This window comes from Arachis duranensis, chromosome 9 (assembly GCF_000817695.3).
Source record: "Arachis duranensis cultivar V14167 chromosome 9, aradu.V14167.gnm2.J7QH, whole genome shotgun sequence".
Classification (NCBI taxonomy): Eukaryota; Viridiplantae; Streptophyta; class Magnoliopsida; order Fabales; family Fabaceae; genus Arachis; species Arachis duranensis.
In genome coordinates this window covers 66,326,228-66,347,006 of record NC_029780.3, presented here as the reverse complement: position 1 = coordinate 66,347,006, position 20,779 = coordinate 66,326,228, and the positions used below count along the sequence as shown (strand labels likewise).

Sequence of the window (20,779 nt, the reverse complement as noted above, 5' to 3'; positions counted from 1 at the left end):
CATCCCTTTTTCAAAAATTCTTTTTTATTAATTAATTGTTTTAATTTTAATTATATCTTATCTTTAATTTTCGAAAATCACTAACTACTTTTTCAAAATTATTTTCGAAATTTTCTATCTCTCCTCTTCTTCTATTTATTTATTTATTTACTAACACTTCTCTTCACCTCTCTTCATCTCCAATCACTACCTTTATCCTCACCCTTGTGATTGGATTCTCCACTTTTATTCCTTTCTTCTTCTACTAACAATAAGGAAACTCTTTACTGTGACATAGAGGATTCCTCTTTCTTTTCTTGTTCTCTTCTTTCCTATATGAGCAGGAACAAGGAAAAAGGCATTCTTGTTAAAGCTGATCCTGAACTTGAAAGGACTCTGAAGAGAAAATTAAGAGAAGCTAGATTACAACAATCCAGAGACAACCTTTCTGAAAATTTCGAACAAGAAAATGAGATGGCAGCCGAACCCAACAACAATAATGCAAGGAGGATGCTTGGTGATTTCACTAAACCAACTTCCAAATTTGATGGAAGAAGCATCTCCATTCCGGCTACCTAAAGATAGCCTGGACTCCTGGGATAAGCTGGTCACAGCCTTCTTGGATAAATTCTTTCCTCCTCAAAAGCTGAGCAAGCTTAGAGTGGATGTTCAGACCTTCAAGCAAAAAGATGGTAAATCCCTCTATGAAGCTTGGGAAAGATACAAGCAGATGACCAAAAAGTGTCCTTCTGACATGTTTTCAAAATGGACCATATTAGATATATTCTATTATGGTTTATCTGAGTTTTCCAAAATGTCATTGGACCATTCTGCAGGTGGATCTATCCACCTAAAGAAAATGCTTGCAAAAGCTCAAGAACTTATTGACATGGTTGCAAATAACCAATTCATGTACACTTCTGAGAGGAATTCCATGAATAGTGGGACGCCTCAGAGGAGGGAGTTCTTAAAATTGATACTCTGAATGCCATATTAGCTCAGAATAAAGTGTTGATTCAGCAAGTCAACATGATCTCTCAAAGTCTGAATGGATGGCAAAATGCATCCAACGGTACTAAGGAGGCAGCTTCTGAAGAAGCTTATGATCTTGAAAACCCTACAATGGCAGAGGTTAATTACATGGGTGAACCTTATGGAAACACCTATAATTCATCATGGAGAAATCATCCAAATTTCTCATGGAAGGATCAACAAAAGCCTCAACAAGGCTTTAATAATGGTGGAAGAAACAGGCTAAGCAATAACAAGCCTTTTCCATCATATTCTCAGCAACAGACAGAGAATTCTGAACAGAGCCCCTCTAACTTATCAAACATAATCTCTGATCTGTCTAAGGCCACTTTAAGTTTCATGAGTGAAACAAGATCCTCCATTAGAAATTTGGAGGCATAAGTGGGCTAGCTGAGTAAGAAAATCATTGAAACTCCTCCCAGTATTCTCCCAAGCAATACAGAAGAAAATCCAAGAGGAGAGTGCAAGGCCATTGATGTAATCAATATGGCCGAATGCACAAGGGAGGAGAAGGACGAAAATCCTAGTGAGGAAGACCTCCTGGAACGTCTCTCAAACAAGAAGGAGTTCCCTATTGAAGACCTAAAGGAATCTGAGGCTCATATAAAGACCATAGAGATTCCACTAAATCTCCTTCTGCCATTCGTGAGCTCTGAAGACTATTCTTCCTCAGAAGAGGATGAAGATGTGACTGGAGAGCAATTTGCTCAGTATCTAGGAGCTATCATGAAGCTGAATGCCAAGTTATTTGGTAATGAGACTTGGGAAGGTGAACCTCCCTTGCTCATTAGTGAACTTGATACATGGATTCAACAAACCTTACCTCAAAGAAACAAGATCCTGGCAAATTATTAATACCCTGTACCATAGGCACCATGACCTTTAACAAGGCTCTGTGTGACTTGGGGTCAAGCATAAATCTTATGCCACTCTTTGTAATGGAGAAGCTGGGGATCATTGAGGTACAGCCTGCCTTATTCTTATTACAATTGGCAGACAAGTCATTAAGACAAGCTCATGGATTAGTAGAGGATGTGTTAGTAAAGGTTGAAGGCCTTTACATCCCTACTGATTTCATAATCTTAGACACTAGGAAGGAAGGAGATGAATGCATCATCCTTGGAAGACCTTTTCTAGCCACAGCAGGTGTTGTGATAGACGTTAATAGAGGAGAATTAGTCCTTCAATTGAATGGGGACTACCTTGTGTTTAAGGCACACGGCCATCCCTTTGTAACAAAAGAGATTAAGCATGCAGAGCTTCTCTCAGTACAGAGTCAAAAAGAGCCCCCACAATCAAACTCTAAGTTTGGTGTTGGGAGGCCACAACCAAACTCTAAGTTTAGTGTTGAGAAGACCCCACATTCAAACTCTAAGTTTGGTGTTGGGAGACCTTCATCATGCTCTGAACTTCTGTGAGGCTCCATGAGAGCCTACTGTCAAACTATTGACATTAAAGAAGCGCTTATTGGGAGGCAACCCAATTTTTATTAATCTAATTTTATTTTTATTTTATTGTTATTTTGTGTTTTAGTAGGTTCATGATCATAAGGAGTCACGAGAAAAATATTAAAATTAAAAACAGAATAAAAAACAACAGAGGAAAAATCACACCCTGGAGGAAGGCCTTACTGGCATTTAAATGCCAGTAAGGTGCATCTGGCTGGCGTTCAACGCCAGAACAGAGCATGGATCTGGCGCTGAATGCCAGAAACAAGCAACATCCTGGCATTTGGATGCCAGGAATGTGCCCTAAGGAAAGCTGGCGCTGAACGCCAATAACAAGCATGGAACTGGCGTTCAACGCCAGAAACATGCTACACATGGGCGTTGAACGCCCAGAACGTGCATCACTTCGGCGTCTAAACGCCAGAATGGTATGCTAAGGCATTTTACATGCCTAATTGGTGCAGGGATGTAAATCTTTGACACCTCAGGATCTGTGGACCCCACAGGATCCCCACCTACCTCCACTCATCTTCTTAACATTCTTTCCAATAAACACTCTTCCCAATTAACCCCCTTCACCACTCACATCCATCCATCTCTTCCCCACCCAATCCCACCCATATGGCCGAAATATACACATCTCTCCCTCTCCTCCATATCTTCTTCCATTATTTCTTCTTTTGCTCGAGGGCGAGCAACATTTTAAGTTTGGTGTGGTAAAAGCATTGCTTTTTGCTTTTCCATAACCATTGATGGCACCTAAGGCCAGAGAAACCTCAAATAAAAAAAAAAGGGAAGACAATTGCTTCCACCTCTGAGTCATGGGAGATGGAGAAATTCATCTCAAGGGTCTATAGCTCAGTGGTAGAACATTTGACTGCAAATCAAGAGATCCCTGATATACCTCAGGGGATAAAATTTTCCTCCACACAATTATTGGGAGCAACTAAGGATAGGAGCACCAAAATCACTAGGTATCATGCAACAGAAGCAAGGAAGAAACATATAGGAGCTCAAAGAGCACCATTGGTCCTTCAAGAAGGCGCCACCCTCACTAAGGTGGACTCATTCCTTGTTCTTATTTTTTCTGCTTTTCAATTTTTTTGCTTCATGTTTATTTATGTTTTGTGTCTCTACTTCATGATCATTAGTAGTTAGTAACTATGTCTTAAATCTATGAATAAATTCCATAAATCCTTCACCTCTCTTAAATGAAAAATGTATTTAATTCAAAAGAACAAGAAGTACATGAATTTCGAATTTATCCTTGAATTTAATTCAATTATATTGATGTGGTGACAATACTTTTTGTTTTCTGAATGAATGCTTAAACAGTGCATATTTTTGATCTTGTTGTTTATGAATGTTAAAATTGTTGGCTCTTGAAAGAATGATGAACAAAGAGAAATGTTATTGATGATCTGAAAAATCATGAAATTGGTTCTTGAAGCAAGAAAAAGCAGTGAAAAAGAAAAAAATGGTGAAAAAAATAGAAAGAAAAAGAAAAAGCAAGCAGAAAAAGCCAATAGCCCTTAAAACCAAAAGGCAAGGGTAAAAAGGATCCAAGGCTTTGAGCATCAATGGATAGAAGGGCCCAAGGAAATAAACCCAGGCCTAAGCGGCTAAATCAAGATGTCCCTAATCATGTGCTTGTGGCATGCAGGTCCAAGTGAAAAGCTTGAGACTGAGTGGTTAAAGTCATGATCCAAAGAAAAAAGAGTGTGCTTAAGAGCTCTGGACACCTCTAATTAGGGACTCTAGCAAAGCTGAGTCACAATCTGAAAAGGTTCACCCAGTCATGTGTCTGTGGCATTTATGTATCCGGTGGTAATACTGGAAAACAAAGTGCTTAAGGCCACGGCCAAGACTCATAAAAGTAGCTGTGTTCAAGAATCAACATACTTAACTAGGAGAATCAATAACACTATCCTAGAGAAGCCAATCATTCTAAACTTCAAAGGAAAAAGTGAGATGCCAAAACTGTTCAGAAGGAAAAAGCTACAAGTCCCGCTCATCTAATTAGAATTAATATTCATTGATACTGTGAGATTTATAGTGTATTCTCTTCTTTTTATCCTAATTGATTTTCAGTTGCTTAGGGACAAGCAACAATTTAAGTTTGGTGTTGTGATGAGCAGATAATTTATACGCTTTTTGGCATTATTTTTAGGTAGTTTTTAGTATGATTTAGTTACTTTTAGGGATGTTTTCATTAGTTTTTATGCTAAATTCACATTTCTGGACTTTACTATGAGCTTGTGTGTTTTTCTGTGATTTCAGGTAATTTCTGGTGAAATTGAGGGACCTGAGCAAAACTCTGATAAAGAGGCTGACAAAGGACTGCTGATGCTATTGGAATCTAACCCCCCTGCACTCGAAATGGATTTTCTGGAGCTACAGAACTCTAAATGGGGCGCTCTCAATGGCGTCGGAAAGTAGACATCCAGAGCTTTCCAGAAATAGATAATAGTTCATACTTTATTCGTGATTAGATGACGTAAACTGGCACTCAACGCCAGTTCCATGTTGCTGTCTGGAGTCAAACGCCAGAAACACGTCACGAACCGGAGTTGAACGCCTAAAACACGTTACAACTTGGCGTTCAACTCCAAGAGAAGCCTTAGCTCGTGGATAGATCAAGCTCAGCACAAACATACACCAAGTGGGCCCCGGAAGTGAATTTATGCATCAATTACTTATCTTTGTAAACCCTAGTAGCTAGTTTAGTATAAATAGAACTTTTTACTAGTTTATGAGAGGTCTTTTTGATCATTCGGTGTTGTGACCACATGGGGGCTGGCCATTCGGCCATGCCTGAACCTTTCACTTATGTATTTTCAACGGTGGAGTTTCTGCACACTATAGATTAAGGGTGTGGAGCTCTGCTGTACCTCAAGTTTCAATGCAATTACTATTATTTTCTATCCAATTCGATATTTTCATGTTCTAAGATATTCGTTGCACTTCAACTTGATGAATGAGATGATCTGTGACACTCATCATCATTCTCACCTATGAACGCGTGTGACTGACAACCACTTCCGTTCTATCTTAGGCCGGGCGCATATCTCTTGGATTCCTTAATCAGAATCTTCGTGGTATAAGCTAGAATTGATGGCGTCATTCATGGGAATCCGGAAAGTCTAACCTTGTCTGTGGTATTCCGAGTAGGATTCTGGGATTGAATGACTGTGACGAGCTTCAAACTCCTGAAGGCTGGGGGTTAGTAACAGACGCAAAAGAATCACTGGATTCTACTCCAACCTGATTGAGAACCGACAAATGATTAGCCATGCTGTGACAGAGCATTTGGACCATTTTCACTGAGAGGATGGGATGTAGCCATTGACAACGGTGATGCCCAACATACAGCTTGCCATAGAAGGGAGTGATAAAATTGGATAAAAGCAGTAGAAAAGCAGAGATTCAACAGGGACAAGCATCTCCATGCGCTTATTTGAAATTCCCACCATTAATTTACATAAGTATTTCTATCCTTTATTATCTAAGCAAGTATCTCTTTATATTTCCCATAATCAATTATTATCTGCCTGACTGAGATTTATAAGATGACCATAGCTTGCTTCATACTAACAATCTCTGTGGGATCGACCCTTACTCGCGTAAGGTATTACTTGGACGACCCAGTACACTTGCTGGTTAGTTGTGCGGAGTTGTGATAAAGTGTGATTCACGTTTGAGAGCACCAAGTCTTTGGAGCCATTATTGATGATCACAATTTCATCCACCAAAGACCTGAATAAAGGTCCAAGAAAGAGGATTACCATGTAATTCGAAAGGACCCGACATGATGAAGTCAGGCCCAGGACACAAATTACAAAAATAGTCCCCAAAAGAGACATAAATGAGGTCCAAAAAGGAGGATTACAAACAAAACCAAGCCAAAGAATCAAGCTAATCATGTCAGACAAAATCCCAACCTACGAAGGAACCAAGACGAGTGCAAAGCAGACATGATATAAAAACTACTAAGTTATGATAATAGCAAGCTTCAGAGTCCATGATGACAAGTCATCATATACCTATTTTTCAATGCTTTTCCATACAAGAAATTGATTAGTGCTTAAATATTGCATTCTTTTGTGCTTAATTAGAATATTTTCTTGATCTTTTAAATTTATAAATCTTGTAGAAAATAAGAAGAAAAAGAAGCAAAGAAGCACAAAATAAGCTAAAAAGGAGAAAAAAAGAGCTTTGGGGCACACTTTGAAGTTGGAGCACACTTTGGAGCCTTAGGCCACGCTTTTAAAAGCGTGGCCCATGACCAAATCAAAGAAGAAAGCAACCAGCATGCACATTGCTCTGCTCTTGCCAAGAGCAGGGCAATATCGTGATGCAAAGTGAGGTTGGAAGAAAATTTTCGCTAAGTTAAATTTGGGGCGCTCACAGCATGACCATGCCTTTTTCAAAGGGCTATAACTTGAGCTACAGATGTCCGATTGATGTGCTTTTAGTTGCGTTGAAAAGCTGACATTCAGAGCTTTCCAATGATATATAGCAATCCATATTTGGTGTACAATTGAGGCATGAGCGAAAGTCATCTTTAAGGACAAAAAATAAGTGAAAATAAACCAAAATGCTTCCACCAAGGCTCGAAGAGGGAGACACAAGGAAATCAAGGAAGTAGCGCTCCCAAGGAGAGCACAATGCTCTCTTGGAGAGCAGAGCATTGTCGTGCTTCTCTTCATGAAAATTCAAAAAAAAATTGCAGCAACTTCCTCTACCAAGTTTCGAACCAAGGATCTCTAGGAAGCCAAGCCTTATGTGTGAATTAGGTGCCAAGAAGAAAAAGCCAAGCAATGCACTCCATGGGATTCGAACTTGGCACTCCCCAAGGAAAGCTTGCGCTGCCCACAAGGAGAGCAGAGCAACATTCCTTGGCACACACAAGCACGCACCATGACACGGCAGGGAGGCAAGGCGCGCACAGGACACCACTGCCCCGCTCTCCACAAGGGCAGGACAATCCCCTGGTGCCTCTCCAAACCTTGGCACGATAATTGGATCCCCATGCAAGGCTTCACTGCTCTGCTCTCCACAAGAGCAAAGCAGCCTCCTGGGAGTGTCACCCATGGGCCAAAATTCAACTAAAATTCCATTTAAATTCAATTCCTCTCCAAATTGAATCAAGGCCAACCAAACCCATTTCTCCTCAAATCCAAAGCGAGCAAAGCCCACATCATCACTCAAAGGCACATGGATCAATTAGATTAGGATTTTCATTGTAATTATAATTTGTTTTAATTTCATTTTCATTTTCACTTTGTAAAGCCTATATAAAGGCATTATTCTCATTTTCAAAAGAAGGAGGCTAGCTCCACTAGGGAGCATTAGGAGTAGTAGTAGAGAGCTCTCTCTTTTAATTTTCCTCTTTTTTATTTTTAAGTTTTGGATTGAGAGTGAAGGAATTCAGTTTCCCTCTTGGTCTAAGATTTCTCTTGTTATTCTTCTGCAAAATTTCAGTAAATTAAGGATTTAAACCAAAACTCTCTTTACTGCTTTCATCTTCTTTCCTTCTGCAATTGTTCTTGGTTGGATCAAGGAAGGAATTGAGATCTAGACTTGTTTTCTAGTCTCTTTGATTCCCTGAGATCTTCATTTGTCTCTTTAAATTTCACAATTGAGCTTAATTACATTCTGTGTTGCTTCTTCATTTGCTTGAATGCTCTTTACTTTTTCTTGTTGAATTTTAAATTTCCTACACCCAATCCCCTTTACATTTAATGCAATTTATATTTCGTGCAATTTAAGTTTCAGCTATTTTACTTTCTTGCACTTTATGTTTTATGCAATTTTACTTTCTGCAACTTTAAATTTCCTGTCATTTAGAATTCTGTTGGCTACATTTCATCCAATATCCCTTCAATGTTAGCTTGACTAAACTAATCATCCACTAAAGTTGCTTGATCCATCAATCCCTGTGGGATCGACCTCACTCTAAGTGAGTTATTACTACTTGATGCGACCCGGTATACTTGTCGGTCGGATTTGTGTGTTGGAAATTTCTTTTTCCACAAAAACACCATCAGGCCACCAAAATCAGCCTCAGAAGCTCGGAAACCACTTTGTTTTCCAAAATAAAGTTGCTAAACAAGCAATAGAAGTATCAAAAATCAGCAAAATAACCTTTACAAAATAAAAGAGTTCAAAGCCCACAGGCCGGGCTATACACAAATACATCAAAAATAATCAAAGGGAGTCCAAAATTTTCCCAATAGCAGTATCCCGAGGTGAAGAAGGACGAGTCTGAAGAGGCACTGCATCTACCGTCCCATCATCCCAGTTCAGGATCTGGACATCAGGATCAAACTCAGGCTGAATGACTTCAACTGCCTGAGAAGAAGAAGGCGGCACAACGGAAACTTTGGTAGAAGGAACAGGAGGAGGGTCGACTTCATCATTGTCAGGGTCATCTGGGATAATCTTACCATCTTTTACAATGTTGTCCAAGCTGAAAAGAGTAAGGTCAAGCTTGGGCGCAAGAACTCGAACTTGATCCTTTAGATTCTCATAAGCGGCATTTACACTGCCCACAAGATGAACTTGGAGCTCGGAATAATCAACCCGGGCCGACTCTAACTCTTCCCAAAGATGCATCACTTCCTGGTAGGATGTGACATAGCTTTCTTTATGTCTCAGGGCTGTGTCCTCAGCCAACTGCATAGAAGCTGCTAAAGCAAGGGAACTAGCCTTCTCCACCTCTAACTCCTTCTTCAGTTTAGCCACCTCCGCCTCAAATTCCTCCTTCATGCCATTCATCCAAGGCCCTTCATCCAATCAAACTCCTGCTTAGCTTCCTCCACAAAGGCTTTGGTAGCATGCAGGGGCAGATTTTGGGTAGTTCGATATAAAGCAGCTCCCATATGAGCCATCTTAACACTATTCCGAGTTATGAAATCCAAGTGATGGAGGAGAGATACATCATCCATAGAAAAGGCACCAAAAGGGGCAATCTGCTGGTCCACAAAGCCAATAGGATCAAAATCCGGGGCATTCAGATTGAAAGGTTCGACGGTTCGAGGTCTTTTAGGAGGAGGAACGGCCGAGGAAGAAACCACCGCAGTAGTAGAAGATTGTGGGGGATCCGCCAAATGGACTCGAGGTGTAGGGATCATTCTCCTCGGGCCAGGAGAGCTCGGCACAGACGGCTTCAATGGGATCTGAGAAGTCCCTTACCCAGCTACACGGGCCAAGGTGTTTTGAGCTGCAGTAGCTTTCTTCGCCTTCTTGAAAGCCTTCATTGCATCATTGTTTTTGGCCATCTCTGAAAAATGGAAAACAACAATTTATCATACCAGGAAGAAAGGAGGAGAAAAATAAGATAACAAGATATATCAAAACAAATACAAAATGTAGTTCGAATAAGGGACGGGTCTCCCAAAGATTTTTTAGTATCCAAGTGAGGAGGTTCTCCCCAAATATCCTCCAAGACATTCACAAAGGCCTGCTCGACCTCATCCAGCATCTCCCAAGTATATCGGGATACCACTATGTTTCTCTGCCACTCTAAAGGAAAGCAGGGCTCGTTATTTTCGTCCAGAAAGAAAGGCCGGGCTCCTTCAACAGCCCAGACTTTAAAGAAGTAGTTCTTAAAATCCCAAAAAGATTCGTCATTCATGGAAAAAAACCTTATGCCCCTGGGCAGACCTAAAAGAAACCCAAGAAGCCTTCTTCTTGGTAGTCCCAGGCTTGGTCAACACAAAAAGATATAGAAAAAGAGTTTGCAAAGGCGTAACACCAAATTCTTGGCAAACAAGCTGAAAAATCTTGATGAAGCCCCATGAATTTGGATGGAGCTGTGAAGGGGCTACGTTATAAGACCATAACAAGTCAGTTTCAAAAGAAGTAAAAGGAAATGTGATGTTCATTTGGCTAAAAAAAAAGTCATAAGCATAGAAGAAGGGACACTCCCCCTGGATCAAGACGGGGAAGTAAACTCTATCACCAGAATCAGGTGCTACCAACTCATAATTGCCCTCCTGATCCTCACTGCTACAGACACAATGATGCTTTCTAAGCATCACACAAAATTCTGAATCGGCTAAAGAAACACACAGCAAGACAAGAGAGTCCAGCCAATCAGACATCCCTTCGGGAACCTTAAAAGATGCCTCGACAATATTTTTTCGGGAATACATGGCCAACTAGTCCTACAAACAAGAAAAAAGATTGGATTACTAAAAAGGGAAAGACATCCCAAACGAAATAAAAACAACCCAGACAGCACAATCCAGCGCAGTACAGCAAATAAAAAAGGAAAACCCCAGGACATAACCCAAGGTCCAGGGACATCCTTTGGAGGCAATCAGGGAATAAAGATTCAGGAAAATCTACAAGATTAATGTCTCAATAGAAACCCATTCCAACAAAAAATAAACGCGAAGAAGATCAAACGAGCTGCCAAAAGAAAAGGCTATAACAGTTCAAAAACCAGTAGTAGCATACAAAGCCCTAAAGAGCCAAACAAGGAAAATACACTTAGAAGCATACGTAAGGTCAAAAGGAAAAAGCATGTATCACAGTAACAAACCAGGCGGGATAAAATTCAAGCTTTCCAACATGCACTCAGTCAAAATCAAAGCTTCAAAACCAAACACAACACAGCAGAAACAAACGGTGAAGGGAAAGCAAAACCAACCTGAGAAAGGAGAAGAATACGCAAGAAGGTTGAAGATGATGAGGCTAGAAATTGTCATTGAAAGCGCTTACGATCGCCAAACAAACGTTGCAAGAAGAAACACCAAGAAATGTAAGTTTTCAAAAGAAAACAGAAGGAGAGGAGAAAAAGGGAAGTCACAGCAAAGGCAAGAGAGGAGAAAAACATTTTTGAGAGTAAATTTCAAAATAAAAGCCAAGAGAAACGGAGAATTAAAAACCAATTAATGGGGCATTAAAAACCCTCGCACATTTCCAAGGCCAGGACGCTAATCCAAAAGCGCGCATTTTCAAAGGAAGCAAAACGTTCTGCATTCAAAAAGGGAACCCTACAAAGACAAAAGCGACGAAATGCTCGAGTTCGGCTTCACCTGAGAAAGATCAAAAGTCTTAAAACTAAAGACTTAACCTCAAAAGGAAGACCGAGCTCGAGCAGGGGCACTGTTCATACCCTGGGTCAAAGCTGTCCGACCCGGGATGTTCTACAGACAAAGCGACCGATCTCTTCAGGTCAGGATGACCCGACCTCTTCTCAAAGAGCTCGACCAAGTCACAGGAAAGCCCAATAAAGGGCCCAAATGGAGGACCATGCCCTAAATCTTAAGGCAGCCCAAGCCTACAGAGAGAAGGGCGGTTCCCTTGAAGATAAGATAAGATAAAGATAAGATAACTAACTTATCTTATCTAATAAGGTCACTCCACACCATTATAAATACACTAGAACACCCAGGTATAACTCATACTCTGATTCTACTCAATACATACTTAATACCCTTGCTAACTTAAGCATTGGAGTCCCTTGCAGGTACCCCCCACCCTCCAGGGATGAAGGATCAGCACCATCACCAAGTCCAACAAGTCAGACACAACAGCACCGACCCACACAGAAGATCTCGTTTGAGATCGACCTAAAGTTTCAGGTAACCCTCGGAACACATAGCATGCTTGTTCGTGAGTGTGTGTTTGGGATAATTAAAGCACTAGGCTTTTGATATTGAGACTGATCACCTTGATATCGATTGTTTAGTGTAGATAGGAACCCTAATGGCCACTCGCAGACGAGGTCGTACACATTCATGAGCTGAGAGTAGGAATGCGCAACTGGCCGACAATCATGCCAAGTTCATGGCGGTAATGGCAAATCTTGCGAACACCATGGAAGCTAATGCTGTTGTGACTCTGTAAGCCGTGTAGAGGTTAGGCCAACTGGCTGGAAATGGAAATGAAAATGGCGAAGAAAATACGAATGATAATGCTGAGGGAAATGGAGATAACATGGGAGGTGCTCCAATCACCTTGGCTACTTTTCTCAAGGTTCATCTGCCAAGTTTCCGAGATTCAACCAACCCTACAGAAGTAGACAACTGGTATTTGCTGCTTATCATCCGCCAAGTATAGCATGTTCCAAATAACCAATATGTGGAATTTGCTGCTTATCAGCTTCTGGGAGAGTCCCAGCATTGGTGGCAAGGAGAATGTCGCTTGCTCCAACTTCAGAATGCAGATGTTCCTTGGGATGTATTCCAAACGGCCTTCTATATAAAGTATTTTCCTGAGTCTGAAAGGGAAGCGAAGGAGATGGAACTTATGCAGCTGAAGCAAGGTTCCTTATTTGTGGCGGACTACACTAGCCGATTTGAGAAGCTTTGTAGGTTTTCTAGGGTGTGTCAGGGTACGCCGAAGACCTACGAAAGTTGGAAGTGTATCAAGTACCAAAGGAGCTTGAAAGTTAGCATCATGACTGCTGTGGCTCCTATGGAAATTCGAATCTTCTCCGACTTTGTGAACAAGGCGAGGGTGGTTAAGGAATACACAAAGACAGTAGCTTCGTCAAAGGACACTCATGGAGGAAATACTAGTAGGGGATGTGGCAAGTATTTTCATCCAAGGGGTCAGAGTTTCAAGAGAGGAGGATATGCGCCTCAAGGTCAAGGAGGCTTCAGAAAGAACACTCGTAATCAGTTTAAGTATGCGAAAGGGAGAGGGAATCATAGTAAGATTTCTCTGGATTTGACTTGTGTACGTTGTGGACATTTTCATCCATATGACTCTTGCAAGATTGGTATAGGTGGTTGCTTCAAATGTGGATTGCCTAGCCACATTACGAGGGATTGCACTCGTGGGAAGAATCCGAATGCGGGTCAGAGTCAACACCAAGGGTGAGTATTTGCTGTGAATGCCAAGGATGCTGCTAAGGCGGATCCTTTGATGAGAGGTAACTATTTAATTGGTGATAAAGTCTTAATTGCAATGTATGATACTGGAGCTTTGCATTTGTTTATTTCGTTTGCTAAAGTTGAGGAACTAGGCTTGAAAGTGTCAGAAATGGCATTTGAAATGCATGTACATACTTCGCATCAGATGGTTGTGACTAGGTCAGGTTGTAGGCAAGTAGGTTTCAAGCTTGAGGGTAGAAAATTTGTGCATGACTTGATTTGTTTACCAATGATTGGGTTGGAGATGATTTTGGGGTTTAATTAGTTGTCAAAGATTCGAGTTTTGTTGGATTGCTTTGAGTGGTCAATTCAGTTTATGTCGGAAGGAGAAAATGGAGTAGTGATGGCTGAGGGTTATTACCCGAACTCTGTAATGGTGCACTATAGTGGGGAAGAGTGTTAGGGTTATATCCTGTTGGCTGCTAATGCTTTGGGTGATGCCCAGAACATAAATTAGATTTCGGTAGTTAAAGACTTTCCGGAGGTATTCCCAGAAGATATTCCTGAGTTCCCACCTCAAAGGGAGATTGAATTTGCATTTGAATTGGTGCTGGGATCCAGACCAGTGTCGATTGCGCCGTATCGAATGGCTCTGATAGAGTTGGCTGAACTAAAGACTTAGTTGGAAGAGCTTCTGAACAAGAGGTTCATTTGACCGAGTGTATCTCCTTGGGGAGCGCCAGTTTTATTGGTAAAGAAGAAGGATAGAGGAATACGACTGTGTGTGGATTACTGATAATTGAACAAAGTGACTGTGAAGAACAAGTACCTGCTGCCAAGGATAGATGACTTGATGGATCAACTACAAGGAGATGGGGTGTTTTCCAAGATTGATTTGAGATTCGGTTACCATCAGATAAGGGTGAAAGTGGATGACATTCTAAAAACTGCGTTTAGGACGCGCTATGGACACTACGAGTTTACGTGATGTCCTTTGGGTTGACGAATGCACCTGCTGTGTTCATGAATCACATAAATAGAATCTTTCGTCTCTTTCTGGACAAATTCGTGGTGGTTTTCGTAGACGACATCTTATTTTATTCTAAGACGGTGAAGGAGCATGAGGAACACTTGAGAATTATGTTACAAGTCTTAAAGGAGCGGAAATTGTATGCTAAGTTATCCAAATGCGAGTTCTGGAAGGAGGAAGTAAAGTTCCTAGGTCACGTGGTGAGAAAGGGAGGAAAAGCCGTGGATCATTCTAAGGTAGAAGTGGTGATGGAATGGGAAAGACCAACGACTGTGACGGAAGTCAGAAGCTTCTTAAGCTTAGCCGGATATTACCGGAGATTTATTGAAGGATTTTCTCGTATTGCACAACCGATGACTAAGTTGACAAGGAAGGAGGTACCATTTGTATGGATGTCGAAATGTGAAGAGAGTTTTCAGACTTTGAAGAAAAAGTTAACTTCAGCGCCTATTTTGATTTTGCCGGAACGGCATGAACCGTTTGAAGTATAATGTGATGCTTCTTTGAATGGTTAAGGTTGCGTGTTAATGCAACACTAAAAAGTGGTGGCTTATGCATCGCTTCAGCTGAGACCGCATGAGGTAAATTACCCAACTCATGACTTGGAATTAGTGGTGATTGTGTTTGCATTGAAGATTTGGAGACACTACTTGTACGGAGTGAGGTTTAGTGTCTTTTCTAATCACATGGGTCTCAAGTACATCTTTGATCAGAAAGAGTTCAATATGCATCAAAGGAGGTGGATGGAGTTGCTAAAGGATTATGATTTTGAATTGAGTTATCACCCTGGAAAGGTGAATGTGGTGGTGGATGCATTAAGTCGAAAGTCCTTGACAATTTCTTGGATGAGAATCAAGGAAGTGGAGCTAGTGGATAAGTTTGTGGATCTTAAGCTGGATATTGGTGAAGTTTCTAGAAAAACTTGTTTGAATCAGTTACAGATTTCGAGTACGTTTAAAATAGAGATTCAGAAGGCTCAAGAAGATGAGCAAAAGTTTCAGCAGTTATTTCAACCAGTTGGTGAGAAGAGGCTTGAAGAATTCACCAAGGATGATGAAGGGTTGTGGAGATATAAGGGGAGAATTTGTATACCGGATGTTGGGGGTTTGAGACAAGACTTATTATCAGAAGCTCACAATAGTGGGTTTTTCATTCACCCAGGAAGCACTAAGATGTACTATAATTTAAAGAAGATGTTCCGGTGGCCTGAGATGAAAAGTGATTTAGCTACAGTGGTATCCAAGTGCCTGACGTGTCAGAAGGTAAAGATAGAGCATCAAAAACCGTCGGGAATGTTACAGCCACTTGAGATTCCTCAGTGGAAGTATGAAGGAATTGCGATGGACTTTGTGACCGGTTTACCGAGTACTAGGTCGGGATTTGATGAGGTTTAGGTCATTATGGATCACTTAACCAAATCCGCTCATTTTTTGCCTATTCGAGTGAATTATTCAATGGAGGAGTTAGCAAGATTGTACATCAAGGAGATTGTAATGTTGCACGGTGTGTCATCGAGCATAGTGTCGGACCGTGATCCCCAATTCACGTCAAGGTTTTGGGGAGCTTTCCAAAAAGCTTTTGGTACGAGACTATGTCGAGAAAAACCATGAACCGGCAGCTGAACTGGTCGAACCGGTTCAAGTCTGCCTAGTGCTGTGCGAGAAAAAGTGAAAACAGTCGAAAACCTTAGAAAAATATTAGAAATGAAAAACCGGGCGTTAATTTTAAAGGTTTGGCCCAAAGTTGAGCCAAATAGGTAAAAAATGCTAACAGGTTGGACTGAGCCCAAGTTGGGCCCAACATATATAGGTTCATTTAATGAACCTATTTCAGCACACCACACTTAAACACAACACCACACAGCTGAAAGGGGAAGAAGGAGAGAAACCCCATTGTTACTATTCACCATCTTCTTCTCTAGCTCATATCTTGAGCTACGAAGCTCCAATCGCCGCACCGTTTGTGGCCACGCATTCCTTGCGAAGAGCTCTACAAAATCCATCCAAGAAACTGGTAAGGTAATCACAAAATCCTTCTCAGTTTTTCCTTCCAAAATTTCGAAATTTTATGGCTTTGGATTAAGTGAAATTTTGTGATTTTGGGTGTTTAGGTACACTCAAGCACTTGATTGCTAGTGGTTTTGGCTTCCAAAACTATTGGGCAAGGTAAGAGGTCTTGAACTCTTGTGAAATTTTAATTATGATGAGCCCTAGGTTGATGAGTTATGATTTGTGTGTATATAGCTTGATTAATGTGAGTTTGGAAGCCTTTGGAATTGAGTTGATGCTTGTTGGAGTTGATTGGTAGCTTGGATTGTGGTTGGAAGCTTAGCCTGTGCTCATTTGGGGTTTGGTTCATATTGAGAATCGGCCAAGGTATGGTTTCGGTTTCCTCTATGTAGTATATAATATTTTTGGACACTTAGGCTAGTGACCCATAGAATAGGATTGAATTAAATTGGTTGTTGGAAATGTTGAGATATAATGCATGATGAATTGATAAGCTTTGCCTATTTTGATGGGTTGTGATTGTAATGTTGATAAATTGATATTGAAGAGTGAGATTGAAGTTAAATGAGTTTAACTATGATGATTGTTAATAATATAATGATGATGGATGATTGTGCAGATTGAAAAATGGTTTAGTATGATATATGTGATATTGAGGTTGATGATATAGTAATATGGATAGAAAATTTGGTATGAATAGTGGAAAGTGATATAAAGGGTGAGTTAGGATGTAAAATGGAGTTTGGAATGGTTTGATTTGGTTTTGGTTGTGTTTTGTGAAATTTGGTAAAAAAAACTGGTTTTTAGTGAACTTTGATGGGTCAAAACTTGTGCCTCAGTTTTCAAAATTTGTTGAAATTTGTTTAGAAATAAAGTTCATTGAAAAATTTTCAAATTGATATAAAGTTTGTAAAATCAAAGTTTGGTGTCAAAATCTTAAATTTTGCAAAGTTGTAGAATTTTTTGATTTCTCGTATGTGCGCATGCACACCCCTGTGATTTTTTCAAACATGTGAGCACGCACAGCCTTGTGCATACGCACACACAGGGGAATGCTTCCTATTTAGAGAACTAGCACAACCTGTGCATGCACATAACCAATGGAGTTTTACAACCTGTGCGCACGCACAGCCATGTGCGAACGCACAGCCCTGTGTGCACACACCCGTTGGGAAGGGCAGTCTGTTGAGGGCGCCAGCACAACTTGTGCGAGCGAACAGAATTGTGAAATTTTGTAACTGGGCGTACGCACACCTCTATGCGTACGCACATGTTTTGAAATTTTCTCTGGGCGTGTGCACGCACACCCCTGTGCACGCACACCCCTGTGCGTACACACATGCCCTGTTTTACAACTTAAACGTTGCTTTTAAACCATTTCGCCTTTCCAACAAGTTTGTATACTTCTGTGACACCTAATTAAGACTCTTGGGCTTAATATCGGGCATTAAAACATAGGAAAGGTTTAGGAGATTTGATTTGGTATTATTTTGAAAAATTTAGAAAATGGAGGCTTAGGATTCTGGTGTACTGAGGATGGGTTTGGTAGAGTGAGAATGAAGAACGGTACATGAATTGAGATATTGATGAACTATTGAGTTCGGAATGAAAATGTTGAATTGTCAGTGGTTGAGTTGAGTCGAGAACTCTGAGTGAAATGATGGATCCATGCTATACTGAAAAATGTCGAGGTAGCAGCAGCGGCGTAAGGGCGGTGGTTCGTCCCGCTTGCGTTGAGATATGAGGTACGTGGCAAGTGTATCCCGCTTGCATCCCTTCGAATCAATAGAGTGTGCAGGCACAAAATCTTGGACGGTGATCCAAGCACCATATATTTAGGGTTCCCTATGATGATTCTGAAGGGTGAAATCACCATGGAGATGTGTCGGGTTGGCAGTTGAACCAACAATGTGATATCACAGCCAATAGGAGAAGCATGCATCATGTGCATCTTCTATCTATTTGTTTGCTTTGCCGACATGTAATTGTATGCCCAATTGTATAACATGCCTAATTGCTTACTTGAATTACTTGCCTTATATGCTTCTACCTGTGTTTTACTTGCATTGATATTATCTGTTATTTCTACTGGGATTGAGGAGGTGCGGAAGGCGGTGGCGATGGGATCGCACAGAGGATAGGTTAGTGAAGGCTGTGGAACAGCAGAGAACTGTTAGTTTAGAAATCCCCTAAGATAGACTACCTCTTTTATTATGTTAAGGTTTCATTTATGTTTTAATGTTTTAGTTATGTCTTAAGATGAATATTCTGATGGATATGAAGTCTAGGATTCCCTTTGGCGTCCTGGGGTCTTGTATCTTACATCACTGGGCATTGTTACCATACTGAGAACCTCCGGTTCTCATGCCATATTCTGTTGTTGTTTATTAGATGCAAGTCGTAACACACCTCGGTGAGTTGCTCTGATGGTGACAGAAGCAGAGGATCATGGATACTTTTTGGAAACATTTTGATTATTCTGTTTATATATCTCTCATTTTTGTATTTTGCTTTTGCCTAGAGCCTTGTATTGAGAGAAAATAACTTGTATAAGCTGTTTTAACTATCAGGTTTCTGTATTGTCTGTATATAGCTAGCCGGCTTAACCTCTGCGAGCTGTGGCTAAATATTTATACTATTATACTCCTATCTTTTGTTATATTATACATGTTTCTTGTGCGTCAAGTTAGTAGCTTCATGTGTATGTTGTGCGCTTTTCAAATCCTATTTTTGAGCTATATGCTTCATCGGACTTCTAGACTATACTAATTCTTTCTATATATTATATGTATGGGCTTAGAACTGTCGTAACCTTTGATTAACCTTTGCTTTACGACGTGAGGTAAAGCTAAGGGTAATTAGGGTGTTACAACATTGCCTTCAAGCTTTCTAAATTTTATGAATTGCATGTTTTGGCCACCATGCATTCATCATCCATTGTTCGGCAATTGTGTAATGTCAATGCATTTTTTGTTAGGTGATGCTTGTTATTAATTGATTCTTGTTCACATCACCTATTTCATGCATTGAGATTTTGGAATTGTGAAATTGGATCGAAAGCTTGCCTAGTGACATATTTTTTAGCTTTGTAAAGCTTTGTGGACCACACTTGCTATGTGATTGACTTTAACTCTTATATCTATTTTCCTAAGTTCCATAGCACCCATGTCTTCTACCCTTATGTCACTTGGGTGTTGCAAATAAACTTCAATATGTGTCATTGTTTGATGTGTAAGCTCTATATTTCACTTGATGCATTAAGTTTCCTTGCACATCAATCAATGCACATGCATTATCCATTTCACAATTGCTTGATTTTTGCTTGAGTGCTTTCATGCTTCTTTATGTCTTATTTGTTTATCTTAACTTACAAGTTACTTTGAAGTATTTCAAGGACACTAGAATAAGTGAAGTGCATGCTTCTATTGTGACATAGCCTTCTATGCTAGTGTGTGTTCTAAACCGTAGCCAACTTAGAACTCACACACTAGTCTTCCTTAATGTCATACTAATTCACCCACTTCACTCTCGTGATTTACCTCATTCCAACAATTTATGCTTCCTTGCTTTTGCATTTAATTTGCTTACTATGCTATTTTCTATTGCTCAGGGTGATTTTTATCATAAGCAAAAATGGAAGCAGAAGAAAGAACATGCAGCAGCCGGTTGATCCACTAGCTGAAGGTGGCAACTTGGAAAGTCGCCGTACCCCCCTTGCTCATCTTTGAGTGCACTGAGGACGGTGCAAACTTTGGGACAAATGCCCCAAAGTGAAATTCAATAATAATTAATGCATATGTGTTGTGATAAAAAAAAAGAATGCATGAGTGTGTGAAAAAGTGAAGAATGGGTAGTTAGGTTTGTTTAGAATTGTATAGGTTGTTATATAGGTTAGTTGGAAAGCTTAGGTCAATCAAAGATTCAAATTCTAGTCCATTTGACCAAATACAATCTTACCTTGACCCTAGCCCTATTACAACCTATGGATAAGTCCTCATGATATTTGTATGCATGCATGAAATAATTGTTGATTGTTAGATGAAAAATAAATCTTGGAAAGCAAGATTAGGAGAGAATTGAGTGAATCAACCCTATACACTTGAGTGACTAGAGTGGATACACATCCAGTGAGGGTTCGATTGCTCAATTACATGTTTTCACCTATGATCATCTCTTATCTTGCAAGTTTGTAAAATCTTTTCAATAACTTAAATCAATTGTGGATTCGATTTGGTTGTTGATGAGCGGATAATTTATACGCTTTTTGGCATTATTTTTAGGTAGTTTTTAATAGGTTCAAGCTACTTTTAGGGATGTTTTCATTAGTTTTTATACTAAATTCACATTTCTGGACTTTACTATGAGTTTGTGTGTTTTTCTGTGATTTCATGTATTTTCTGGCTGATATTGAGGGACCTGAGCAAAACTCTGATAAAAAGCTGACAAAGG

The 20,779-nt window shown here is 40.2% G+C and overlaps 1 protein-coding gene across 1 annotated transcript; it reads left to right on the top strand.

Annotated features, from left to right (window-relative positions):
• Positions 1–12,260: 12,260 nt before the first annotated feature.
• On the top strand, positions 12,261–14,279 carry LOC107465929 (uncharacterized). Its single transcript, XM_016084917.1, has 5 exons — positions 12,261–12,266; positions 12,330–12,527; positions 12,576–13,275; positions 13,375–13,478; positions 14,112–14,279. Exons 1-5 carry the CDS (start codon positions 12,261–12,263, stop codon positions 14,277–14,279), a joined length of 1,176 nt encoding a protein of 391 aa, XP_015940403.1.
• The last annotated feature ends 6,500 nt before the right edge of the window (positions 14,280–20,779 follow it).